The 26,985-nt window shown below is 56.3% G+C and overlaps 1 protein-coding gene across 1 annotated transcript in view; it reads left to right on the forward strand.

The window, feature by feature from the left end:
• Positions 1 to 26,985, forward strand: part of SMARCC1 (SWI/SNF related BAF chromatin remodeling complex subunit C1) — a 90,659-nt gene that overhangs the window by 59,647 nt on the left and 4,027 nt on the right. The window contains exons 22-27 of the mRNA XM_081106327.1: positions 2,847 to 2,902; positions 4,282 to 4,396; positions 4,961 to 5,115; positions 13,169 to 13,303; positions 19,937 to 20,195; positions 26,759 to 26,935. Of these exons, the coding sequence (XP_080962453.1) occupies positions 2,847 to 2,902; positions 4,282 to 4,396; positions 4,961 to 5,115; positions 13,169 to 13,303; positions 19,937 to 20,195; positions 26,759 to 26,935 (897 nt within the window). The remainder of the gene's footprint in view (positions 1 to 2,846; positions 2,903 to 4,281; positions 4,397 to 4,960; positions 5,116 to 13,168; positions 13,304 to 19,936; positions 20,196 to 26,758; positions 26,936 to 26,985) is intronic.

Consider the following 26,985-nt stretch of genomic DNA (forward strand, 5'->3'; position numbering starts at 1 on the left):
TTTTGGTTACTTTATATAGATCTGCTGTTCCGCAATTATATAAAACACAAGTAAAAATTGGGGCTGTTTTTATGATGAGTTATATGTACATGGAAAAATAATTTAGTATTTGATGGTTAGGGTATAATGCAGAGCATGGTATTAATTGTCCCAGGAGGACTGTACACAGGAAATGCTGTGAGAGTTAACACAAGGGGACATGTAATTTTAGATGAGGAAGACTACAAAGGAAGTCGGGTTTGAGCTGAATGTTGAAAAAGAGGTTTGGGATGTCACTGAGCCAGATCGGAGAAGCATTCGGTTCTGTAGAGCAGAGTGCACAAAGGCGCGGGGTCGGAAATGGGAGGCGGTTGGAGGGAGGGAGGTACCCCAGGCTGGCCGCGATAGCCAGTGCAGCTGGGGGAGAAGGAGCAGCCTGCAGAGGGAGGTTGGGGCCCGCACAGTGTTTGCAGGGCTTGTGGGCCCGGGGCGGGGGGGGGGGGGGGGGGGGCTTTGTGGGATGCGTGGCCTTTGCTGCAGGGCGGGGCCTGACAAGGGCAGAGGGAGGTTGGGGCCCGCACAGTGTTTGCAGGGCTCGTGGGCCCGGGGGGGGGGGGGGGGGGCGGGGGGCGGGGGGGCTTTGTGGGATGCGTGGCCTTTGCTGCAGGGCGGGGCCTGACAAGGGCAGAGGCAGCTCCCGGCCTGGCCTCGTTCCCTTCCTCCCTGAGAAGACGAAAACTTGTTTTATGACCTAATTTGTGATCAGTATTTATTAAGTGCTTTGTGTGAGCTGAAAGTAATGTGTATTGTGCATCCTCTAATTGGTGGGTGCAGAATTCTACACATAGGCATGCGCCCCATCGTGCTCTGTCCACATGCCTGTATCTCGCAATTGAGAGAAGTATCTTCACCCCCTCCCCCCACTATGATGTACGTTCTCATTTTCTCCCTGCGTTCTGTTGACATTCTTTTATTAGGTTCTTAAAAGTCTAAAAAATTAATGATTCTCTGGTAAATTAAACCTTTTCTTCATTATGTTGTTACTCTATTTCTAACAATGCTCTATTCCACCCCCACCCCCCGAGAGGTAGGGGAGGTGTGAGAGGGAGAGAAACATCAGTGATGAGAGAGAGTCATGGGTCAGCTGCCTCCTGCACGCCCCCCACTGGGGGTCGAGCCCGCACCCTGGGCCTGCGCCCTGACCTGGCCTCCTGGTTCAAAGGTCGAGGCTCAGCCACTGAGCCCCGCGCCCGGGCTTCCTGACGCTCTGTTGTTACCTTGCAGTGGCCGATGCCACGGAGGCAGCCATTCCCCGGACTCACTTTCCGAGCTTCTGTGGTTCCACCCTCTTGTCCTGTGCGCGGTCATTTCTTGAGGTGTGCGTTCCAGTTTTGTAATTCTCCCCCCACCGTGTTTACACTGCTTGCGTCTTCTGATTGTGTTTTAAACCTTGGGTTAGCTCACATTCTCCTGTTGATTAGCCATCTTGGGGATCCTCTCTTTTATTTACTTGCACATCGCACCACGGCTGTTGGAGAGTCGGGTCTGATGCACCGCCTGTTGGTGCCCTTGGATTCCGAACCTGTCGGTGAACGTGTCCATGTTGGTGCGTTTCTTTCTTGGTGTTTGCACTCTGGGAGCTCGTCACTTGGACGTCGCTTTGGCTAAAATTAAGATGGAGAAACTGCCTGCAGAGGATCTGCTGCTGGAAGCCCAGGGCTGCCGCCGGCCTGAGGTCACACCGGCTCCCTGTGCTGCTCTGTGTGGAAGGCCCTCCCGGCGTCCTGCCCCTGCCCTGCACCTGGCCGGGCCAGGGCACGGCTTTCTGGCGCTGAGCTGTCACGTGACCAGCCCTCCTTCTGTCATACTTCATCCCACCTCTGGTATTGCAGGCTTTGGGCATGTGGGGCAAGGTGGTGATCCGTAAAAGCTCTTCTGCTTCATGTGAGACTCAGTGTCCCAAATACTATGTGTCTGGGAGCTCCTAGCCAGCCTGAACTCTGGGGGCAAGATCATCTGATCTCATTCATTCCCAAGGGTTAGAAAAAGGGGATTTTCCTATTAACAGTGTTAGTCCGTATTAAACCTTGGTGTAAGTATCTACGTAGTCTCATTGAGGATAAATGCTGTTAGTCTTATTGTTTACTTGAGGGTAATATATTTAACTTGTGGGCAGTACTTGTTTTTGTATAAAGTCCTGGAATTGTGCTGGCCTCAGCAGCCCACGTACTGAAATTGGAACGATGCGGAGAGGATTAGTGAGGCCCCTGAGCAAGGCTGACAGGCAAGTTGGGAAGCCTTCGTACTTTTCCACTTTGCACGTTATGTAAAGTCTGACCGCTGTGCTGCACTCTGGAAGTTAAGACCATATGGAATGGAACTGGAACTGGAAAGTTAAAAGCCCGGTCAGGTTCAGAGAGCACCTCGTGCAGCAGCTTCCCCAGCGCCTGTCTCCCAATAGGATATGTGCTGTGCTCATGCCTGTTCAAGAAAAACAACATTTTGGGGCCTATTTTACTTAAAAATTTTTGAACTGGGCTCCTCGATGGGCAGCTCATTGCGTTTCACAAGCAGAACAGCCCTAAGATCAAGAAACAGCCCCGCCCCCCCCCCTTCGCCTCACCCTCCCCCCGGGCTGCCTCACCCTCCCTGGTTGGCGGCTGCTCTGACTCGAGCACCTGTTTTTGGCCTTTGAGTTAACAGGTCACAAAGTGTGTGTTGCTGTGTGCCGGGCTTTTTCTGCCAGCCCCGCGGCCGTCAGACTCGGCCCTGGCCCTGTGTGCGGCGTCCCCGCCACTCTCACAGCTCTGTGATGGCCGTTCCCTTTTTCTATGTTGTATGACTTGTTCTTACTCTTTTGTTTGTAGAAGGAGCTGAAGAGGAAAAAATGGAAACAGAAGCTGATGGTCAGCAGCCGGAAAAGGTGAATTCTGTTTGAGTTCTTCCCCAGTAGAACAGCCACGGAGGAGCCTTTCAGAGCGTCACGGTTTGCGTTTATTCTGATCTCTCAGTCCCTCTCAGGAGACTAAATAACTGTCAGCATTTGGACTTTGCTGGTTAAGGTATGGTTCTCACAGAGCATAATACAGGACATTTTTCATTTATTCCTGCAAAGATTTATCCACTCCCAACCTCTTCTTTTGTGCCAACCCCTTCAGGCACAGCTGGGACTATGAATATAAGAGTTGTCGTTCTTAAGAATATTGAATTGTGGGGTTTAAGTCCTATCCTTGTGCCAGAAGAGAATTATATAGTATCTGGGATTTTCTGAGAGAGTGAACTGCCAGAAGAAAATATTTAGAAAAGACTTGGTGAGAAGGTGACATTTGAGGTAGATTTTAAAGAGCAGGTAGAGCCAGAAAGAATGGAATGGAGGCTAGGGAATCGAATTTCCACCTGGGAGGGGAGGCAGTCAAAGGGCCCAGAGTGTTCGTGACCCGATCCCCGTCTCACATCCGAGGTCCTGAGTGCGGGGTGAGCTGGGCGCACCAGACTCTACAGCCTCTTCAAGGCCAGGGGCTCGTGGTGAGCAGTCGGCCAATCACTGTTGGAATAAATAGATGCAGGAGGGATTTGGGGCCTTAATCCCAGGCGGTGTTTTAACTGGTTTGCAGATAAGGAGAGGGTGGGAGTCAAGTTAGTTCCGGCTCTTACAGTACTGTGCTTTGTACTGTACGTAACGAGTCCGCCTCATTCCTGCAACAGCCTCGTCAAGTCAGTGCTAGTCCCTCACTTTACAGACGGTGTCACCTACTTGTCCAGGGCCACAGGGATTTCTGAATCAGCAAGCGATGCCAGATGCCAGCAGAGGAGTTGAAGCTGCTGGCCCCGGAGCTGCTCGCTGGTGCTCTGCTGTGGCTCTTTCTGCAAACCACCAGCAAGTGGCTGTGGAAAGGCTTTGTCAGCTCTCCTTTCCGGCAGCATTTCGTCCTGCTTCCTGGCTGATTATGTGCATTTTCAATGCTCTTGGCCCTTTTGGACAACAATTTGATTATTTATTTAATAAGTATTTCTCTGTTTAGCCAGTAAGTCATAGAAATGAATTCCCGTGACGTTCCTTAGGGCCTTGTGGCCGTGGCCTCACAGCAGACGAGACAGGGACCGTGTCCCTGGGGGTGTTGTCCTGTGAGCACACAGGTGTTGAGGCATGAAACGTATTTCTGTGAAGTTATTAATTGGTTCCAGGTTTTCCCTTCTGAACCTCGTCTGCTTGTCAGCAATAGCAGAACCTTTAGTTACTCCATGACAATATCACTGACATTGGCCCCCCCTCACTCTCCTCTTCTTTTTTGCCCTATTCAGGCAGAAAGCAAAGGGGAAAATGAACCGGATGAAGGTGATAAAGCCCAAGATGGGGACAATGAAAAGAGCAGCGAGAAGGAACAGGATAATGAAGTTAGTGAGGATATCAAGTCAGGTAACACTGGAAACGCTTTAGACTTCATTCTGTCGCTGGAAACGGGGAGAAATGTGGGCCGTCTAATTGTGTCGAGTCGACTTCCCATTTTGATTTGTTTCTTGACGTGGCCGTGGATGTGCAGCGTGCGTCTCGCTTTGGGGCAGCGCCGGTGCTGGTGCCAGGGGCCGCGTGTTCTCAGTCACGTACACAGACGAGCTGATGGGCCACCGAGGCCGCCACACAGGCCTCCGTTCAGTGCCAGCAGTTGCTGGCGGAAGCGCTGCCCTTGGTCCTGGTTTCCTGCCGAGAGCACCTCATTGGCCGATGAGCAGACATTTTGCCTGAATCTTCCTTTCTGTCCCAGGGAACGACACAGAGCTGAGAGAGATGAGGGGAGACAGAGGGCCTGTTTAGAAAGCCCGTCTCAGACAGAGGCGCACTTATGTGCTTGGGGCAGCCCCGCAGACGTCTTCCAGGGCACTGAGACCCCTTTGTGACGTCAGGCCTGGGGGCCAGTGGCGGAGGTGAGCAGTGAGGTGGCTGTGGAAAGGCCACACTGATGCAGCTTCTGATTTCTTCCAGAGGAAACGGAGTCTGAGGAGAACAAGGAACTCACTGATGCTTGTAAAGAAAGAGACAGCGAGATTGGGAGGAAGAAAGTAGAGCGTGAGATTTCCGAAGGAAACGTAGCCACGGCCGCCGCAGCTGCTCTCGCCTCAGCTGCCACCAAAGCCAAGGTTTGCCGACAGCCTCCCCCGGCTCACTTGCGCCTGAATGGCTGTGTTGTGTTCTGTTCGTTGGGAGCGTCTGGAGCAGCGGTTCTCAACCTGTGGGTCGCAAGCCCTTTGGGGGTCGAACAACCCTTTCCCAGGGGTCGCCTAAGACCATCGGAAAACACAGATATAATTACATATTGTTTTTGTGATTAATCACTGTGCTTTAATTATGTTCAATTTGTCACAATGAAAATACATCCTGCATGTCAGATATTTACATGACGATTCATAACAGCAGCAAAATTACAGTTATGAAGTAGCAGCGAAAATAACTTTATGGTTGGGGGTCGCCACATGAGGAGCTGTGTTAAAGGGCCGCGGCGTTAGGGCGGTTGAGAACCACCGGTCTAGTGTAAGGAGCCCCCGCACCCGGGAGCAGGGCCCGTGTGCTTGCATGGTGTTCTAGGTGAGGAGCTGCGCAGGCGGGGCGTGCGGGTCGACTGGTCAGCTGGTCCTGTGGCGACCGACCGCCTTCCCTGCGGCCACCGTGTCTTCCCACGGCCGAGCAGGCTGCAGGTGGAGGGCGGGATTTGCAGTCTCTCTAATTTGCCTGCAGAGCTTGACTGGACTGTGGTTCCAATGTCTACCAGATTGAAATATTGTGATTTTTAAGACAAAATCTGTTTCCTTGTATAAAGACTTCATCCTGCTCTTACAGACTGGAAGGAGGGTGGTGGGGGACCTAAAATAGCTCTTTTTCTCCTTGAATTTGCCAGCTTTTCTGGGGGTGGTTTTCTCTATTTATAACACAGTATTGGCTTCACAGCATCTTGAAGCGACGAGAATGTTATTCCCTTCACTTTGTGTTAATTTAGCATTTTAAGACATTCCCCGCACGCACATGTCATTTTAAGACACTTTCCCCTTCCAGTTCCCCCCAGGGAGTCTCCGTGCGTGTCAGGTGACCGCGTGGAGAGCAGTCCTGGCAGATGCCAGGTCGGGCCGTCCTGAGCCTTCCTCCCTGGCAGAGACTCACGGGCTGCAGTCCCCAGGCCACCGGGTGCCGCACCACTTCTCCGCGTGTCTCCGCCGAGTCCTCCTCCTCTAGATGGGCTCGGGCAGGAAGCACAAGAACCTGGGTCACGGGTATTCAGTCGCCTCCCTGCCCCGCCCAGGCCAGAATCGCACACCCTTTGGCCTGGAGTTTAGCAGTTTTCGTGCTCAGGACTCTTCCCAGCTCTCAAGCGTCATTTCTCGCCTGTCGTCCTGACAGGTTCCTTGCTGTTCTAGACAGACCCACCCAGCCTCTCCCTTCCAGCTGGGCTCCCTGGCCACTCTCCCCCTCTCGGAGGCGGCTCTCCTCTCTGTGCCGCCGGGCACGCTCGCTGCAGGTGGCGGAGAAGGAGCTGCAATGGGGGATTCCCGTAAACCCGTTGAGGACACGTCATGGTGTTTCATGGCTGATGAAACGCGATGGCCTCATAGCTCTGACTGTGCGGCTCTGGGCAGGAGGTGTGTGCTGTTCACGACCGACCTCCTTCCACAGCGTGACTCCTCCCTTGCAGAGAGCGTGCCCGGCAGAGGCCCCGGCAGGGGAGGCCACCCCAGAGCCTCCTCTTCCCAGGCACTCGCTTGCTTCCCGGAGCGGAGCGGGGACTTGGGTTCTGTTCTACAGCACCTGCTCCCCGGACCTGGGAAGCGATGAGGCTCGTGCGCTTGGCCTGGCAGCTCGCCGCCAGCAGCCTCTCGGGCGCCAGGGAACGAGGGGAAGGACGCCCTCGGATCGCTGTGATCAGTGGCCTCTAGCCACGCACCCTGTTACTCTCGTCTCCTCCTGTGTCTATAAACAGCTTTGTTATTGAGGGTTTTCCGTGACAGAATTTAATTGTTTGTCACTGTCTGGCTTGGAGTGGCCATTAGAGGCTCTGGATCGAGCTCCAGAGCCCGCGGGGAGCCAGTGAGAGGCTCGGGTCACACACCGCCTGCAGACAGGCTGGGGGCTGCGAGAAGGACCTCAGGCTGGTGCTCTGGGTCCCTCCCGTCTGGGTGTTTAGGTTTGGCTGGAAGGGAGCGGTCAGAACTATTGCCGGGTTAAACTGGACCCTGCAGGAACCGGAACATGCTGTCTTTTTCCAGCAGCTGCAGGATCCGTTCTCCCAAGATGCAGAGACCCAGACATTTCTTTCCGACTGTTCTGCCCACCCTGCCCTGTCCCCGAAGCGACCGCGTAGGCTTGTCTTCTCGGCAGCTGGGTGTTCGCTCTGGAACAGCAGGAAGAGGCTCTCTTGCTCCTCAGAAGCGCCTTGTGCTTGCTCCCTGGTGCCCAAGTTCTGTCTTGAGGTGGCAGACCTTCCCCGTACGTCAGGCTCGTCAAACCCGCGGCCCGCCGGCCGCATGCTTGCTGTCCACGTTAGTCACGGCTTTGCCGGGTGAGCACTGGTCGCAGGGCGTTTGTCGCTGACGCCTTCTCTTACCTGGTGACGCTGGAAGACAGGAGGAACTGTCACAGTTCGCGTGCAGGCATCCCTGCTGGCTCTCACCTTCCGTGGCGAATAGAAGCCCCTGTGACACCAGGTGGAATCTGCTTTAGGTGACGCCGACCTGACCTCTTCCCACCAAGTTACTTCTTCCTTTCTTCCTGTGCTGCCGTCTGCACCGGAACGTCCCCTTTTTTCTTATCCTTGACTATTTATGGGCTGATTCTCCTTCATTCCACACCTCTGTGCCCACTCTGAGGCCTCACCACTCCTCCTAGGCCTTGTGAAGCCGATCTGTGAGGCCGGGGGTGGGGTGGGGGGGGGGATGCTCTCCAGCCCTTAGTTTGGGAGGCTCTGCTTGCCACACCTGCCAGACCCCCAGAATCTACAGCCCGAGCCCCAGCCGTGTCCCTGCTGTGTGGCTGCTGTACAACCTGGTGGCTTGAGAACATACTTGTGCCTCATGGTTTCACAGGTGAGACTCGGGCAGGCTCTGCTGGGAAGATCCTGCTCCGTGTGCCATGGGCGGGTCACTGAGTATCGCCCTCCTGGCGGGGCTGCTGTGAAGGCCCAATGGTGCCACGCGTGTGCCCGGAGCCGAGACCCCTGGCTGGCTGCATGGCTGTCCACACAAGCCGGCTCCGCAGTCACCTGGCTGCTTCGTGTGCGGGGGTAGCAGATGGTTGGACTTCTACGTGGCAGCTTAGAACCAAGAGAAAGCAGCCCCGCAACAGGAAGGAGAACTGCCGGGGTCCTGTGGCTTGGACCCCCTCCCTGACGCTGCATAATGTTTCCCCACCCAAATGGTCAGAGGTTCTGCCCAAATTCAAGGCGAGGACAGAAAGGCCACCCTAGACGGAGGGCGACACCTCGCCCACCACAGCTGCCATCACCCCCTGCAAAGGCAGCATCTCCTTGTCTGGAGTGGGAGGCTCAGGCTGCGGTCAGGTCTCAGCTCAATCCAGGCCCGGAGCAGCTCCAGAACCAGACCCGACCTCCTGGCCGGGGCCTGGTGATCACAGCTAGCCCAGGGCCATCATCTGGGAAGCTCTCCTGCGCTGAAAATGCTCCCAGAGTCTCAGTCAACACCCAGCAGCTCGCTCTAAAGGCACCTGTCCTTTTTTTAAGCACCTCGGCACCAATTGTGGTTTAAGTTGCTCATCTTTAAGAGCCAAAAAGAATAACAGGATTAAGAAGGAAGCAGTTACACCCAACTGTTTTATAAACTCAGCCAGCCAGTCCGGGCTCCGTGTGCCACCTTCCTCACCGCCCGCTCTCCCTCCAGGCGCTCCTCAGAACGCCCCCTGGGCGAGGCGTTCGGCTCTCTGCGCTTCGCTCGAAGCTGTGTGAGCTGGAGACTGTGTCTCTCGGCAGGTTATCAGAAGCAGCAGCAGCATGGAAATGCCAGGTGACGGCACACATGGCGTCTGCAGTGAAACGCGTGCTTGGTGGCCTGGTGGCTCCCTCCGGCCCCGTGATGTGTGCCCACAGTGAGGTGTCTCCTGTCCTCTAAGGTTTCCCCTGAGCAGACGTGGGGTTAACGACTTTGGCCCAGTGCTTGGTGCCATGCAGTCGCCGGAGGCCCCGGGAGGACCGGCTTCTAGGCCTCTCTTTCTGCCGGATTGACGTGCGTGTGGGTCACCAGATCCAGAAACTGGCAGAACTTCTTAGCCCTGGAGCAGGGCGTGTGCTGCTCGAGGAGAGGAATGACTGGTGCCTTCTCTCAGATGAGAATCTCTTACCAGTAAAACTGTGAAGAGTCGGGAAGTTTCGTGAACAAGAGGCTCTTCCTCCAGCTGTGGCAGCACAGGAGACAGGCGTGGCATGTTCCCAAGTTCATCACAGCAGATTCCAGGGGACAGCACAGGAGCGGGCCGCTTCCCGGATGAGCGGAGCCATCGTCGGGTTTGACACGTGTTCAAAGACGGTCAGAATCGTTTCTAGGAACTGAAGAGTGAAAAAGCCAAATGTGCCCTGACTGGTGTGGCTCAGTGGATAGAGCGTCGGCCTGTGGACTCAAGGGTCCCAGGTTCGATTCTGGCCAAGGGCATGTACCTGGGTTGCGGGCACATCTCCAGTGGGGAGTGTGCAGGAGGCGGCTGATCGATGTTTCTCTCTCATCGATGTTTCTAACTCTCCCTCTCCCTTCCTCTCTGTAAAAAAATCAATAAAATATATTATAAAAAACAAAAGCCAAATGTGATGTGCAACATGCGCTTTCCCTCCTGTTTCCACTCAAACCCAGATGTTACTACCCACACCGATGACTACTCCCTGTGCTTGGGCTGGGGTGGTTCTGGTGCCTGTTTAGCATCTCCAGTTTGGCCTGGAGACGTGCTGAAGTGGCCATAGGTGGAGGCGGGGCTTCCAAAGGCTCCAGGCGGCATGGGGTCACGGCTTAGGGTCCGCACCGCTGTGTCCGGCCGGCACTGTGCTCAGTCCTCACATCTGTCCTGTGGGTACCGTGTTTCCAGGTCACAGATGGAAGTCAGAGGCAGGGGATAGCGAAGCCGTGGTTATACCGGCAGTAAGCAGCCCGGCTTCCCCTCTCCCCTTCCTACTAACTCTGTGCTGCGCAGCCTGCAGGACAGACATGGAATTCACAGGGTGTCAGTGTCAGAGCTCAGTGTAGGACAGTAGTTCTCAACCTTTTGGCCCTTTAAATACAGTTCCTCATGTGACCCAACCATAAAATTATTTTCGTTACTACTTCATAACTGTAATGTGGCTCCTGTTATGAATCGTCATGTAAATATCTGACATGCAGGATGGTCTTAGGCGACCCCTGTGAAAGGGTCGTTCGACCACCAAAGGGGTTGCGACCCACAGGTTGAGAACCGCTGGTGAAGGAGTACGTAGAACTCTTGAAGAGCATTTTAAAACACCTAATCAAGGACTAATGTAAGTTCTCGCCACCCTGGCTGCATGTGGCAGCAGAGTAACATGTGCCTGGACAGCCACTGGTCCACACACTCGGGTCCCTGTGGAGCCTGCAGACCCGGCTTCAGCCCCTCCTGCCGCCTGACACTGTGTCGTCTTGGCAGGCTTCCCCTCCCCCGCTTTTTGAAAATAACTATAGACTCAGAGACGTTGCAAAAACATTATTATAGTCATCCTGTGTACTACTTACCGATTTCCTCCAGTGTGAAATTTTGTTTTTAATTAATCCAATATTTTAATTCTTTTTTCTCTTTTGCGATCTTGGTAATTACATATACTTTTGTTATTTTAGTGTGTTTTTTCTAATGATTGCATGATGCATTCTTGAATTTTGCAATTTCATCTCAATTCTTTGGCTACTTTAATGGTAGAACACGATTCTGCTGACTGCTGCTCAGTTCCTGTCTCCATTTCAGTGTTTTCTTCAATGGGGTAGGTTTCCCCTCCTGTTTAAAGAACTCTTTTCAGAACGTTTCGCTGTGCAGCCTTGACTTTTGTTTCTCTTAAAAGGACTTGATTTCACCTTCATGTTTGAAGTGTATGTTCAGCGGGTAGAGGGTCAAGGCAGTTCATTTTCCCCAACATTTAACCAAATGCCACTTCCTGTTGGAACTGCCCCTGAGCCGGCCGTGGCCTTCGTGCCGCGCCCTGAGCTCATTGAGGGTCATGTGCTCTTTCCAGTCCATACTTTTAAGATTCTTTTTTGTTTTTATTTCTCTGACTGGGTTGTACTTTAAGATGATTTTTATTGTATTTTCTCTCCTTGGGAATTGTTAAGCTTCTCGAATATCTCAGTTGATTTGTTTCATCTATTGTGGGAAATTCTCACCCCAGTATCTCTCTTTGTTTTTAATTGATTGGGATGAGATTAGTTAATAAAATTACACAGGTTTCTCTTATACCCATGATCTCTTTGTTGATTCTCTCTCATTTTCTAGCCTTTCTTGTGATTCCATTTACGTAAACGTTACACCTTTTGCCGGGTGTGCATGTCTCCTACCTTTGGTTCTGGTTTCCTTTTGATTCTTTTCACTCTGCTGCGGCTGGAATAGCTTTGTCAGCCTGTCTTTCACTTCGCTCGTCAAGTCTCCTGCTTTTAAACTTCATCATTGAGTTATTTTTCCATTTAGTATATTTTCTAGCCAATTATTCATTCTTACACACACACACACACACACACACACACACACACACACATTCTAAATCTGTCGAAATTCTGTTTTACCCAATTTTCTGCATTTTCTTAAACATAATGATCTTGAACTCGTTGAGGATTCTCACGTTGTCTCATGTTCTTACATTTCCAAAGTTGTCCCTTGCTGTGGGTCTTTTATTTTTATCGTTTTCTGATACTGACTTTTTAAGTTGTATTTCCCAGTGACAGTCGACATCCGTGGTGCGCCTGCACTTCGGGGTGCAGCGTGGGGTTAGGGTCACGCCCTGCGCTTAGGGCCTGGGTAGTCCAGGCCGTGGGCTCTTCGTGTTTCTTGTTACTTGATGGTCCTTTCTGTTTTGAAATTTCGTGCTCCTCATTTCCTGCCGGCTGGGGAGGTTCCCACATTCCTGCATAATTCTCAAGAAAAGGGAACATTTCCTGCCAAAGCCAGCAGAAGTCTAGGCGCCCCAGGCTCCTGGAAACATCCAGAAACTGGTCCACGGGTCTCCTCCGAGGAGGCAGCGCCGTGAGAGGGAGCCGCCGCTCTTGGGCGCCTGGTGAGCTTTCCGGTTTGCGTCACGTGCGTGCGTTTCTCATTCAGAGTCACACGCGGCAGCACGTCCCTCACGCAGCTCGGAGTCTGGTCCTCTTCCCGTGAGCTGGTGGTGGTATCGCTGTGACGCAGGGTGTTGAGGGAGGCAAGCGTTAATGGCTGTCGATGTGTTCCTAAAGCCTCCCTTTTTCAGCAGTGAAAAGGGAAAATGACTCTTTTCAATATTGTCCCTCACTTTTGCTCCAAAAGCCTATATATATTTAGCCCTCCTGCCTGTAGCTCCGTCTAGATCCTGCAAGAAACACAGAGCTCGGTAGACCACCCTCCGTCGCTTCCCAAAACCTCGAGTAGCAGCAAGAGGCGCCGGATGTTTAGCAGGTTTAATGCAAGGGAATGCCGAGTGGTGCTTCCCTGCCCGTGCAGCTCACGGAGGAGGCTGGTGAGGGAGGGGCGGGCTGTAGGGTGAGGGTGGGAGGTGCGGGGTGATAAATGGACGTGTGTCCTCCTCTTTGTCCATCAGGGCCCTGGTTCAGCCTCTGCTCCTTGATGGGCACGGGTTTCCTTCCCTGTGTAAGGGCTGGTTTAACTTGAGGTAAATGTTCGGTAGAAACATGCAAAGGGGCGTGAAGGGCCCCATTTAAATGACACGATCCCCACGTTGCAGGAATAGCTGCTTCAGCCCATGTTCCTCTCTAAGCCAGCGGTTCTCAACCTTCTGGCCCTTTAAATACAGCTCCTCGTGCTGTGACCCAGCCATAACATTATTCTCGTGGCTACGTCATCACCGTCATGTGGCTGCTGTGATGAGTCGTCATGTAAATGTCTGACGTGCAGGATGGTCTGAGGCGCCCCTGTGAAAGGGTCGTTGGACCGCCAGAGGGGCCGCGACCCACAGGCTGCGAGCGCTGCCTAAGCAGCTGTGTAACCATGTGACCGCTCTGTGCCTAGCACCTGGCCGCAGTGGAGGAGCGGAAGATCAAGTCCCTGGTGGCGCTCCTGGTGGAGACGCAGATGAAGAAGCTGGAGATCAAGCTACGGCACTTCGAGGAGCTGGAGACGATCATGGACCGAGAGAAGGAGGCCGTGAGTGCTTCCGGGGGGCTTCGGGCCTCTGAGCCCGGCCCGTCCTCAGCGCAGGTGCCCTCGGCCTGGCTGCCGGCTGCCGGCCGGGAGCTGGCTCTGCCCTCCTGGGCGGTCTCGGCAGCGGGGAGGGAGCGCCCACATCCTCAGCTGCTTCCTGCACCCCAGGCCCCGGGGCTTCAGGCCCCCGGACTGACTTCCTGCTTGTTACCTGGTTCAAGGCTTCTCTTGAGTCCCTGTCCCCTTGACCTGTTCGCCTCCAGCCCTTTTACCAAACCCTCCTCAGACCCGCCCCCGCTCAGTCCCTCCCTCCTCTGGGGGAGGGGGAGGGGGGGAGGGGAGGGGGAGGGGGAGGCGGGTCAGTCATCCATGCCGACCCTACACAGCAGTCTCTGACCTGACACTTTTCCTATTTGGACGTGGCCCAGACAGGACCAGGAGAAGGACGAAAAGGGCCGAGGACGGGGAAGGGAGCGTGTGCATCATGGAAAACGGGCAGGGGAGCGCTTGGCGTCGCCGGGAAGTTGTGGGGAAACAGGGATTCAGGTCGTTGGAGGACATTCCTTTGATGAGTTGACAAGAGGACGGGGTGACTCTGAGGGATGGGCTATGGTGGGGGTTAGTTAGGATGATGCTTTTTTGTTACTTTGACTTTTTTGTCTGTATATGAGACATAGGTGTCTCAGAATGGTAGAATCTTTTATATATATACTTTATTGGTTTTTTACAGAGAGGAAGGGAGAGGGATAGAGAGTTAGAAACATCGATGAGAGAGAAACATCGATCAGCTGCCTCCTGCACACCCCCCACTGGGGATGTGCCTGCAACCAAGGTACATGCCCTTGGCCGGAATCGAACCCGGGACCCTTCAGTCCTCAGGCCGACGCTCTATCCACTGAGCCAAACCGGTTAGAGCTGAATGGTAGAATCTGAAGATGAGAAGAGTTTTAATGTTAAGGATCTGCTTATATTTGTTAAGCTGTTCCTTAGTGCTGGCTCATTGTTATGGCTGTCCCACCACCAGCTCTGCTTGTAGGCAGGCATTCTGGCCCTGTGAGCACCGGGAGGCCGCTCTGGAGCTCCCCTGCCCACACCCTGCACGTCCCACCCCCAGTTCCCTGGCCTTGGAAGCGTCCCCCACATCACTGGCCCTCTCCTCCTAGGCTGCTGACCACCCCATCTGACCCCCACCCCCTGGGTGCCAGCCATGCCCCCTCACGTGCAGGCTCCCTCGGCCCTGCACCCATGAATGTCAGGCCCTCCCCACTTGCTGCCATGGAACCTAACAGCACTCACTGCATTGTACCAAGGGGACGCTTTGAGGGCAGAATTCACCAAGTGTCTCTGTAAGCACAGAACTGGCCCATCACAGCCCCCTGTGTAACTGTCGGCTGAATGACGGAATGCCAGCATCCCAGTCAGTCGAGCTGGGGCGCTGGGGAAGTCCTGTCGGGGCCTAGTTTAGTTCCTGACAGATGACAGCACAGTGAGCTCAGCTCCTTGGACAGAAAGGACCGCCTGGCGATGGGGAGAGGCATTGGAGGAAGCCTGGGCGAGTGTGGGCTGTGCTGGGGCCGGGCCCTGCCGCGGCCTGTTTGAGGCCAGTGAGCGGATCTGTGAGCCGATCTAGATATCGCTCTCTGGGCCTCTGAAGGCTGTTGGCTGTGGGAATTGTACACCTTCAGACACCGACATGGAGGACACAGCTGGGGGCACCCAACCTGTCAGGGCTGGAGGCTGGGTGAGACTCTGACACAGGCCACGTGCTCTGCGGGAGCAGGGCTGGGAGTCAAAGGGGCGGAGGCCGTGGTGTGAGACGGTCAGGGCGGCTTCCCGTGGAGGAGGGGCTGAGCTGCGGGGAGAAAGGCCCCAATCCCGCACCGTGGCGGGAATGGCGTGATGGCTGGCGGTGAGCCAGCTGCCCAGAGCTGCTATGGCCTGGGTCCTGGGCTTAGTTCCTTGGCTCTTGCGGCCAGTGTTGAGTGAGCACCCACCTGTCGCGGCCTGCGGTGCTGGGGACCCGGTGGAGCCAGCCCAACGCCGCTCTGCCTGGTGCAGCGCAGATAGTGAGGTGGGCGTGTGTGTGATGCGTGTGTCTGCACACGGCTGTTTGTCACAGGCTGGGGAGGGGTAGTGGGAGAGGGTGGGGAGGGATCTGAGTTTTAAGTGTTGGCATCTGCGTGGCCTATTGAGACCCGGCCGGGTGGGCAGTGCTTCTCAGCACAGGAAGCGGCAGAGGCCGAGGCCGGAAGCGACAGGCGACGGCACGTTTGGGAGCTGGGAGTGCGTGGGGGCTGGAGCAGGAACGAGCAGGAGCTGAGAAGGGAGAGCCGGGGGTGCTGACCCAGGCGCGGAGCTTCCTGCGGGCCATCCAGGGCCTTCCCACCTCCTCGACTCGGTCTGCGCAGCCAGGAGAACGGCTCATGCCGAGGCCCAGCGCCATCTCCTCGCTGGGCAGCAGGGACACGCCGCCTGCTGTGCCGGGGGAGGCGCGCTCTGGCAGCCCGTGTGGTGGCGGCTGCAGGGCGGCGGCCGAGTGATGAAACGGTCAAGCTCTGGGCAGTTTAAAGGTGTTGCTAGTAGCTGTCGGCACACCTGCAGGATGTGGGGTTAGGGGAGTTGGTTGCACTTTATGACAAATTCAAGAAGAAAGAACAAAGTCCACACGTGAGTGCGTCCTGCGCAGGAGACGCCGGCCTGGCCGGTCTGTGGTGGTGGTAGCTCAGCCCTGTGCTGCCTGCCGTGCACCCTCGCCGAGCGGTGCCTCGGAGACAGGAGTGGACGGCAGCAGGTTCAGTTCTGAATGCACACGCCCGCGAGGGACGGTGACGGCCGCCTCCCCGTCTGCCTGCAGCGCCCGGAGCGGCCGCTGTGCTGGCTCCTCGGTGGAGGGAGGAACGGTGTCTGTCTGGACTTGGTCCCTGCAGTGGAGGGCTGGTCACTGGCCCCAGACCTTTCAGCACAGGGGTGACTGTTTACTTCAGCTCTGAGCCATGTCGTGGGGGCTTCACGTCTCCGCCGATATTCCAGTTCTTGACAGTGTGGGTGGATTTTGTGGGTGCCCCCACACACCTTCTCTTCCTCCTTCCCTCCCCCGACCCCCCTTTTATGCAGATGAGGCTGGGAGAGGGGCTCTGTGTGAACTTCAGCTGCGCTTGCAGCTGTGTCTGGGTTTGGCCCTGTGCAGAAAGGTGCTCTGTACTGGGCTCCGCTTAGACCCCGTGGGGGAGGGGTTTGGGTGTGTTGTCGGATGTGCCTTGGAGCCAGCACAGGCAGCTGTGTGCAGCCGGGTCCGAGAGCCAGAGTGTAGCCATGCAGAGGTTTGGGGGAGCAATTCGCACTGTCCGTTCAGCTACTGGGACTTCAGCCTCCACCCAAGAAGTGGGAAGGGAGCGAGGAGACTGAGATGTCTGAGGCATGTCACTTGGCAGCTGTCAGCATGTTGTCTTTTGGTCACCAAAATAGTGTGTGTGCGAAAAATGTTTCAAATAGGAAAGAAATGGATAAATCACCGTGTCTCCTGCCTTCGTTCTGTTCCTGGGAATATTCGCTCTGACTGGTGTTCTCCAGAACACGGTCCGTGTGGCTAGAGCAGGGTCAGACCTGGACACAAAGCTGTTGTTTTTTTTAATGTAATTGAGATTGTGTTTCAATGTTGTTGCAGCTTGTTTGGTTTGGGTTTTTTTCCCCCCGTGTATCTTAGAAATAACTGTCCTTCAAAAACAATACTTCAATGCCCGACTTTATGCACACATTATTTTTTAGGACAGATTTCAGATGTAGAATCACTAGGTTGTTGGTTAAGGGAATTTTAAACTTGCTCAGTGTCGACCTACAGACTGAAGGGTCCTGGGTTCCATACTGGTCAAGGGCACAGGCCCGGGTTGTGGGCTTGATCCCCAGAAGGGGGCGTGCAGGAGGCAGCCGATCCATGATTCTCTCATCATTGATGTTTCTCTCTCTCACTCTCCCTGTCCCTTCCTCTCTGAAATCAATAAAAACATATTAAAAATTTTTTAAAAATAAAAACTTGCTCAGTACAGTAACTGTTCTAAAAAATTCCAGTTCACGTGCTCTCCGATTGCCACAGACGTGAGTGCAGGCTTCAGCTCATTCAGCAGGACAAGGTGTACACGCCAGGGATGTGTTCCTGCAGGAGCCGGACGTGTCCGTGGCTCTGCTGGGAGCCCCAGGCAGAGCTGTGCCCCTGGGCTGCTCTCTGGGCGCCGCTCTCGGCTTCCGGGACCCCTTTGTCCCAGTGGAGCTTAAGCTTGAACTGGGTTCTCTTCCAGGGTGTGTGTGTTTAATCACTCATCCTTTTTAATTCTTCTAATTACTTTCTCTTAGTTACCTTCTCTGCTTTGAAATGACAAAAGAAACTCATGAAGAAATCGTATAATTAAGGTTAGTTCCTTTGTAGGCAAGGAATTGGGGCAATATTTCCCCCGGGTGAATATCTTGATATTAAGGTCAGCTCCCAAAGAAAGGCTGGTTCAGTTAAAAACAAACAAATTTTAAAAAGACAAACCGCTAAGATAGGTGATGCAGAAGCTAAAATTCCCTTCAGAGACCCCGGCTCTCCCTGCAGTGACTGCAGCATCGTCGTGCAGCTGGTCTCGCCCTGAGGTCCAGCTCTTACCTGACGCAGGGCCTGAGCCCAGCTGTGCAGACGAGGGCTCAGCAGGAGCACAGGTGGGAGGGCCTTTCCTGGCAGCCTCTTCACGTGCAGCCTCAGCAGAGCCCCACGTTTCCTAGAAAGAACGGCTAGAAGAGAGCAGAGCCCAGGTCTGTGGCGCGAATCTTTAAATCCCGTTTTTTTTTTGTTTTTTTTAAATATATTTTATTGATTTTTTACAGAGAGGAAGGGAGAGAGATAGAGAGTTAGAAACATCGATGGGAGAGAAACATCGATCAGCCGCCTCCTGCACATCTCCCACTGGGGATGTGCCCGCAACCCAGGTACATGCCCTTGACCGGAATCGAACCTGGGACCTTTCAGTCCGCAGGCCGACGCTCTATCCACTGAGCCAAACCGGTTTCGGCTAAATCCCGTTTTTATCCGTCTGCCTCTTCCGGACGCCATCTCACCAATGAGTCTTCCTGCTGGAGCTCGGCCTCCTCAGGATGCTCTGCTGTTCACAGCTTGCCGCTCCCTCCTCCTCCTGCACACGGGAGCAGGTCCGGGCCGTGGGGTCGCCCTCCCTAGAAAAGGCAGAGTCCGCCGGCCTGTTAGGACCATTAGCACCCCTCCTCCTCCCTCCTGGGAACCTCACACTCAGGAAATCGTGTCTCAGAAGCTCTTCCCACTCCCTGAAAGCCAGTTCACCAGCACCCAGGACAGAAGCTGACCATCTCTCCACCTCCGCGTCCCCTGGCTGTGCGACCGCACACTGCCCACGGCCTGTCTTCCCGCCCCCACCCATCCGTGCGCCTCCCTGGCTGCCACTCCTGATGCCCCGCGATGCTCCTCACTCAGTGTCACAGGCACTTCCTGCCAAAGACCAGACTCGTGGGCTGGTTCTCACGCATCTTCCTTCGCGTTCTGCCCATGGTTAGAGCAGGCAGGCGCTGTAGGCCGGCTCTCGGCTGCGGTGCTGTCTTTCCTGGGCTGATGCCGGCCAACAGGCACATAGTGGGAGCCATGGGATCAACATGAAGAGTTAACTTCTTTGAGCAAAGTCTTTAAAGGCCAGTGCGTACGCCGCACGCTAGCACCTCTCACCCCGAGCCGGGCCCCAGGGGCGCAGGAGCGGCTGTCCTGTGCTGGACCGCGGAGCCGGAAAGGCCTCCCGGGACTCGGATTCGCTCCTCAAGGGTCAGGGGGACGTTATTGAAAGAAACAGGCCTGTTCACCCTCCTTATGCTCCTCGTGCTCCTCAGTCCCAGCAATCGGAATTTTTACCTTCCTTTTCCAGCTGGTTTTCTTTTTCAGCCCTGAATTAAATTAATTTTGAGAGCATTCCATTCTCTGAACTGTCAGGCGTGTGGCTTCTGAATTTCTTGGCACATATAATAACTGTTTTCCTGTGAATTTTAATTTGGGCCTCAGAAAGATTATCTTGAATATTGAAATGCTCGTGTTCTTCAAACCAAGATGCGCGCACACGCTTATGCGGACTTCTGGATGCGCCGTGACTGAGCCACGGCGTGCGCCTCGTCCGCGAGGGCTGAGCTGTGCACCAGGGCCCTCCGCACCCTCAGAAGGGTTGCTCTGTGTCACCTTCAAAGTCGGGGACTCGAAGGGTCTCGTCCAGGAGAGAGCACCCGGGAGCTGGGGCGCTTGACCTCGGGGGCCATGGAGAGGGCAGGAGGGGCTTTCCCTGCTGGGGAGGCTGAGGCAGGTGTGGGGGTTTGTTAACCACCCGAGGCCTATCGGGCGGGTGGCGCGAGTCCTGATCGGGCCCAGAGAGCGAGAGCCCCACTGGCGAAGGCCTGAGGAAAGGCAGGCCTGTACCCAACTCGGAGAAGGCCTTGGACCCCGGGACCGGTGTCCACAGGGAAACGTGCTCCTCGAGAAACCCTGCTCTTCCTCTCTGGACGTTGTGGGGGGACTCGGGGGCCAGGGGGTGCCCTGTGTGTCCCCATTCCCGAGACCCTCTTCTGATGTCATTTCTCTTCCCCTCCCTTCCCTAACAGTTGGAGCAGCAGAGGCAGCAGCTGCTCACTGAGCGCCAGAGCTTCCACATGGAGCAGCTGAAATACGCGGAGTTGCGAGCCCGCCAGCAAATGGAGCAGCAGCACGGGCAGAACCCTGCACAGGGCCACCAGCACCCGGGGGGCGCGGGCCTGGCGCCGCTGGGAGCAGCAGGGCACCCCGGCATGCTGCCTCACCAGCAGCCCCCGCCCTACCCTCTGATGCAGCACCAGATGCCGCCGCCCCACCCGCCCCAGCCAGGTGAGAGGAGGCTCTGCCCGCAGGACATGGTCGCCCAGGAGATGGGGCGTTGTAGCCATGGTACCTCAGGCCTGCCATGTGCCCCCAGAGTCTCTGGCATGATGCCTTTCTCCAGGCAGGTCGGCCTGGGCGGCCGGTGTGTCCCCGAGTGCCTTACCTGCATCCTTGGATTGCCTACGCTTTTTTTTTAAACTTAAAGACGTTTTTAAAACTAGACAAACACAAAGAATGGTACAGTGAACTCTGACCCAGCTCTCTCAACCGTCACCTTCCGCCATTTTTAACGTTTCGTCGGGAGCCGTTCAGCTGTAGACACAAGCAGAGCGGAGCGTGAGGACCCCCAGCACCTCTGGGCTGCCTCACAGTTACCGACGTTTTAGGGGTTCCTCCTCCCTTTCCGTATCTCTAGCCACCGGAAACCTTATCTGTAACATAACCCACCATCACACAGGAAAGGGGCTCAGGTTCCTACTGTCACTGCCGTCTGAATGCTTCCTGTTGGACTCGTGTGCAGACAAGTCCAGGGCCCCTTCTGCTGACAGTTCTCAGATCTGTTAGCAGTTCCCCTCCTTTTGTTCTTTCTGTGGTGCCGTTCGCGCGTTTCCCTGGTTGTGCTGTGTGTCCCGTCCCCCCCCCCCCCGCACGGGGCTGGCACTGGCCTGTGATGTCGGTGAGGCTGCTAGTGACAGTGAGATCGGACCTGGCGCCGGGCTGTTGGTCTGAGCTGCCCCGCGCTGGCCTCACGGGCGCTTTCGGGTCGTCGGGTTGCAGCATGGCGAGGCTTCTAGTGGTGGTTCCTTCTGCGCTTCTTAGCGGCAATTCTTTTATTTAAAAAACCAAAAACCGTTCTTTATCGTTCGTTATCCTGGAACTCGGTCCTTACAGGAAATTCTGGGCAAAGGCCTCATTCTCTCCCTTTGTCAGGTATTTGAGGGAAGAGCTACTACCCCCCCCCCCCATCTCCTAAGAGGACCCTTCAGGGGTTTTGCATTGTGTGTGTATGTTTTTAGTGTTGTGGGTTTTTGTGTGTTTTACGTGTTTCAGTCTGTTGTGGGCATTATTCTTTTTGATCCTCAACTTGTCCCCTTATGGGAGCCTTTTCGAGTTGGCAACTCTTCACCACGTTTTAACCTTGAAAGTTGAACTCACAATTCTTTCAACTTAACTGCCAACACATTAGAACTGAAGTGTCCTTTTAATTCCAGCTTTTCCGTCCCCTGCATTTCCCCTCGGGGAGCAGTGTGTCTGGCGTGTTCTGTGTGGCTCTGATAGCCGTCCTCCTGTAGGTTTAAATGCCCGGGGACTGCTTCCTGGGTGGATGCAGACTCTTCGGCCACGGCCTGGAAAGGGGGCGAAGGGGAACAGACCCTGGGAAGCCTCATGCTCCTCAGGCCCCTCCCTCGCAAGGGCCGCCGTCCCGGCTCGCCGCTCCCGGTGGAACCACAGCGCGTTTGCGCGTGTCAGCTCGCTGCGCTGTGTGTGCGGTGCGGTCACCCTGTGAGTGGTTGCCTCTCCTGTTGGTCCCGCGTCCACTGTGGGCCCCCCGTTCACTTGTCCTGTTGACGCTCAATGTTCCGAAGCGCACGTGCGCGTGTCTGGGGACAGAGGGACACGTTTTTGTCGTGTGCCCCGCGCTGCGGTCTGGTGCTCCTAGGACGGCCGTCGGGCGTGCATATGTCCGCACTAGGAGGTGCTGCAGTTGCCCCGACGTGTGCGTCCAGCTCTCACTCTCTCCCAGCTCCAGGCGGTCACTGTTGGTAGTTGCCCCTTGCTTGGCGTTGCGTGGAGTTTGAGTGTGAAATGAAGTCAAGTGTGTTAGTAAAATTAAGAACAATAATAAATTAAACCCTTAATTAGTTCAAAGTTGCCTAGAAGGTGCCAGTTCAGAAAAGGCTGGTTTCGCAAGCGAGGGGTAGGCGAGGGGCTCCATGTGCTGGGGTCCCTCCGCCGAACGTGTCCTGGGCTCTGGAAGGTTAGGCCACAGCCTCCGGCAGGAGCTGAGCATGCGCCCGGGCCCGCTGGCCAGCATGGAGGCCTGAGGCTCCCTGGTCCGCGATGGAGGGGGAATCAGCCTCCGAAAGCCAGCCAGGTGAGCAAGGGGGTGAGCAGCTCGAGACAGATTCACGGACAGTGGTCAGTCGGTCCAGCCTCTGACTAAGACTCTTGGCGTTTACGTCATTGTGTGGACGGACCGCCTTTCCTCCTGGCCGTTAAAATAGCGCCGGGGGGCGCACTTGCCCAGCTGCCACGCCAGAGGGCTGGCGTAAGCTGACGCGTGTCTGTGCTGCATGTCATGTGTCCCCTGTGGCCCTCCGTCCCACCTCCCGAGTCCATGGGCTGCGTCGGGCTGTGTGCGAGGAGCGTGTGGAGCTGCGGTCACCCTGGTCCTGCTCCTGAGCGCCAGCCTTCCCCAGGCTGCTCCCCAGGCAGCTGGTTTCTACCAACAAAAGGCAGAGGATGACCCATAGGGGATGTTTCTTGTGTCGTTTGGCAAACGGAAGCTGGAGGGGCCACGGCCACCCTTGGGTTTTGTGTTTCAGTTGTAGAGCAGATGGCTTCACAGAGCGGGTCCTCGCGTGGACTGCTGCTCCGCTGGCACAGGTGCATAGGCAGGGGGCACGGTCCTGGCGCCCGTGCCAGCGTCCCTGCCCTCACCCAGCCGGGCCGGTCAGCACATCGGGCGCCAAGTCGCAGGTGGCCTGGTAGCAGCTGCTGCTTCCTGGGTGCCCTTGATTTGGCTGCCTCTCAAACAAGAGGTGGCCTGACTGCTGGGCGTCCCTTTCAGGTCAGGCGGTCAGTCCTCCAGAGGCCTCGGCACCTGTTTAAGGGAGCGTAACTGTCAGTGGGTGGGGCCAAGGGAAGCGTGGTGAGCAGGGGAGCCCGAGCCCAGTGCAGGGGAGCCAAGCCCGCGGGCATTCAGGCGGGAGCCGGGGTCCTGTGAGCTGTGGCATCAGGGCCTCGTTGGGGGGCTGTGGGGGGGGGGGGCGGTGGCTTGGGTGGAAGAGGTTAGAAGGCAGGACCCGCTGATCTGATCTGACCTGGTGGAAACGCAGACGCGGCCGAGAAGATGTTAGTGACGGAACCAGGGCATCGGCATCCCTGGGCTGAACGATGGTTGTTCGGGGAAATCTGACCAAGGTGTTGGCCCTCGGCCTCCAGGCCCTGAGGTGGGCCCGCTTACACCGGCCGCCCGTGGGAAGGACAGCAGGGGAGGTGATGCCACCATCGCCGCCCGCCACCGCCACCGCGGCCTCGGCCCCACACGGAGCCCCGGGAAGACCAGCTCCCGGCAGCCAGGGTTTTATCTGCTGTCATGTGACAGAGGGCTGCCGGCCGCCTTCCGGGGTAGCAGGTTCCCTCACAAAGAGCGCAGTGAGGGCCCTGGCGCCCCAGAAGCCGCTGCGGGAGGCGCCGTCTCGGGGAAGCTTGGCCTTGATCCTGTTGTATCTGTTCTCCGGGGACTCAGCCGGGATGTGCCGTGGGAGGTTGGCAATGTGCTCGAGGTTGGAAATCAGCTCCCTTCCCTCCTTCCCTCTCACACTCCTTTCCACCTGCCCTCCCACCCTAAAGAGTAAAGATGACGTCCTCTCATAACATTCCATTAGGCTCAGCGGGCGTAACGCGTTAGTAAAAGAGCTAATGAACCTGAGAGTGTGAGGGTTTTTCCACGAGGCTATACCTAATTTTAGCAGACGTTTCCATTTTCTAGGCTTCGGATGCCTGCTGTTCAAAAAAAAAAAAAAAAAAAAAAGCCTGTATGTAGGTCAGCCTCCCGCCAGCGGGGCTGGGATGCGGCTGTTCTGAGCCACAGCTCGCTCTCTCACCTCCTTCTCTACCGGGGAAGGGAATATCTGAATGTTTCTTTAATGGAAATATATACAGGAACACTTTTTAAAATATATTTTTATTAATATCAGGGAGGGAGGGAGATAGAAACATCAGTGATGAGAGCCATTGATCAATCGGCTGCCTCCTGCACGCCCCCCACTGGGGATCGAGCCCACAACCCAGGCCTGCGCCCTGACCTGGTGAGATCTGAATCCGACCAGGAAAACCACAGGATGTTGAGACTTCAGAAGGACAGAGGCTGCTTTACAGGGAATGGGTTCCTAGCCTCCCCAAGTCCTCTTACCTCGGCCCACACCGAGCCTGACCCTCAGAGATGAGCGTTTCCGAGGAGAGACTCCTGTCAGACAGGAGGTGTGGCGGGAGGAGAATGCGCCTCCGGGTCAGGCAGGCCTGGGCGGGAACCTCAGCTCGGTCTTGGTTCCTGTGACTCTGGACCAAGTGACCTCGCCCCTGACACGCGGTTCCCTGGACGCTGGGCCTTCCCGTCTGGCAGTCTCCTCACAGTCTGGAGGATGCAGGGAGCAGTGGTCGCCGCCTGGCAAGGCACCACCCGAGGTGGAGGTCCTTGTCCCGCCCCCACCCGCTCTCTGCACCCACTGCCCGGGGCCCACCAGCACCGAGTCCAGGGGCGGGGACAGCAGGGCACCCTGCAGGCGCAGGGACGGCGCTCACGCTTCCTGCTCCACGCCTGGCCTCCCCGAGAAGGATCTGCGCGAAGTCCCCCGGGGACTCCCCTCCACTGGCCGCCGCTTTCCTAGGACTCTGAGCACCCACATCCCAGTGATGCTGCTGCCCTGTTGGTGACAGGAGGAGAGAAGGTCTTATTCCGAGGCTTTGGAATTCAGAGAGAGAGAAAGAGGCTTGTCAGCTGTTGGGCTGACAGCCTTAGAAACCCTGCAGCTGCCCTGGCCGCTGGTTGCCGTGAAGATGCAGGGAAATAGGTAAATGGGCCACTGCGCTGAGCAGGTCGCTTGGCACTGCACTGCCGGGCCTGGCAGCTCCGGTGCGGAGCGGGCGTGTGGCTGCCACCTCGCGCTGTGCCCGTCGCCGTGGTGCTCCTCTCTGCCAGGTGGTTGCTCTGCGGGACGCCCCCTCCCAGCTGCGGGTTCGGGGAGGGTCTGCCCTGAGCTGCCTGTGGGCTGAGGACCTGCCCCCTCACTTCGTGCCGCAGGGTGTGTCCACGGGCTGCGGGGAGAGCGTGGCCCCCTCGCCTTCATCCACAGGGTCCGTCTACACACTTGAGGACGGGGGTGAGTTCCTCAGTCTGGGTGTCTCCGCTTCACACACCTGGTGACGTCGAGTCACAGAAGTTGCCTCTCACGGTTCTAGGAGCTGGAGGTCCATCCTCTGGCAGCCACATGTTCTCACGAGGGGACCGCCAGCCTTCCGATCCCCAGCTCCTCGGACTCTCAGTCTAAAACCTGCGTTCCGTCTCAGCCAACGGGCCTCACCACAGAGCATGAAGGCCCTAGATTGTAACACAAGAAAACCACAGAGTCCCTTCCTCATCCTAGAGCAAGCCTGTCAGACGCGCGCAGGCTGCCGGCCGCGTTTAAATAAACGCGTCTGACAGGCTGCAGAGTAGCATGTGCCCTCACAGGAAGGAGCGTCAGCCCCGTGCGCCTGTCACGCCGTTTCCCTTCGTCTCTAGCTCTTCACAACCCAGCCCCGCAGCCGCACCAGAGTTCAGGAGCGAATGTGCCCCCGTCGTTCTAGAGCCGATGGCGAGCTCCGACCTGGAGGCCACCGGCCGCTCCTGCCTCGGTGGCCACACGCTGGGAATGGCTGACAGTTTAAATAGGGGAGGAGTTCTCAGAGGGGGAAGAATGTGATGTCCCATGAAAAGTACGTGACGTTCACGTGTGCGATCCATAAATAAAGGTGGATGGGGACACGGCACACCTGCCTGTCACGCATCCTCTCTGCCTGCCTTCACGCTGCCATGGCAACGCTGAGTCTCGTAGCCATGACCCTGTGGCCTGCAAAGCCCACATGTTGACTATCGGGCTCTTTCCAGAAAGGCTGCTGCGGCTCCCAGGGCTTGTGTGCAGCTGAACCCAGGAGGGGCCCTGTCCTGGGGCCAGCAGCTCCTGGGCTAGTTGCCAGCACCAGGGAGAGGGGGCAGAGTGGCCTGTCTGATCCCTCTGCCCCCCACCCCTTGGGCTCCGGGTCGCAGGGTTCTTCATGGTGGGGACAGAGGGCGAGATCTGTGTGTGTGACCAGGACCTGGGTTCCAATCCAATCCCTTTTTAATGGTGACCTCACAGTAGTGCCCAACACCCCCTCGGGCACCCCGTCCCATGAAGCCCGTGCGAGAAGCTCGGTCCTGGCTGAGCTGCGGGCCTTGGACTGGGCACCGACTCACTATTGAACTCTCCTCTCTGGCCCCCGGCCTCCACGTGGCACCTGGTGTCCCAGGGCAATCCTCGGCGAGTCACTCTTCACCCGGACTCACCGGGATGAATGCTTGCTTCTGGGTGCTTTTTGGTCATTGCTTCCTGTGGCCACCTGCCTGCACTGGGTGTAGGGTGGCCGTTCACTCCACAGACCTGCTGTCCCCGACAAGTGAAAGAATAAAAGCTGGGCAGAGATGATTGCAGACACTGCTCCTGGGTGTTCGGGTCCTGTAGGAGTTGGTGTTTGATTGAGTCTTGGGTAGGAGTTGGTCCCTTTCTTCCCAGTGCACTTGCCGCAGGCCTTCCCTCTCCTCACAGGTCAGATCCCAGGCCCAGGCTCCATGATGCCCGGGCAGCCCCTGCCAGGCCGCATGATGCCCAGCGTCGCCGCCAGCATCCACCCCCCCGGGAGTGGCCCCGCCCCCGCTGGGATGCCGCCAATGCCAGGAAGCATCCTAGGACCCCGGGTCACCCTCACAGCCCCCAACGGCATGTGTAAGTAGCACGCTGGGGGGTGCGTTCCCCGGGGTCTCTGGGAGGACTGG

The sequence above is a fragment of the Myotis nattereri genome (genome assembly GCF_964212035.1).
Source record: "Myotis nattereri genome assembly, chromosome: 14".
Lineage (NCBI taxonomy): Eukaryota > Metazoa > Chordata > Mammalia > Chiroptera > Vespertilionidae > Myotis > Myotis nattereri.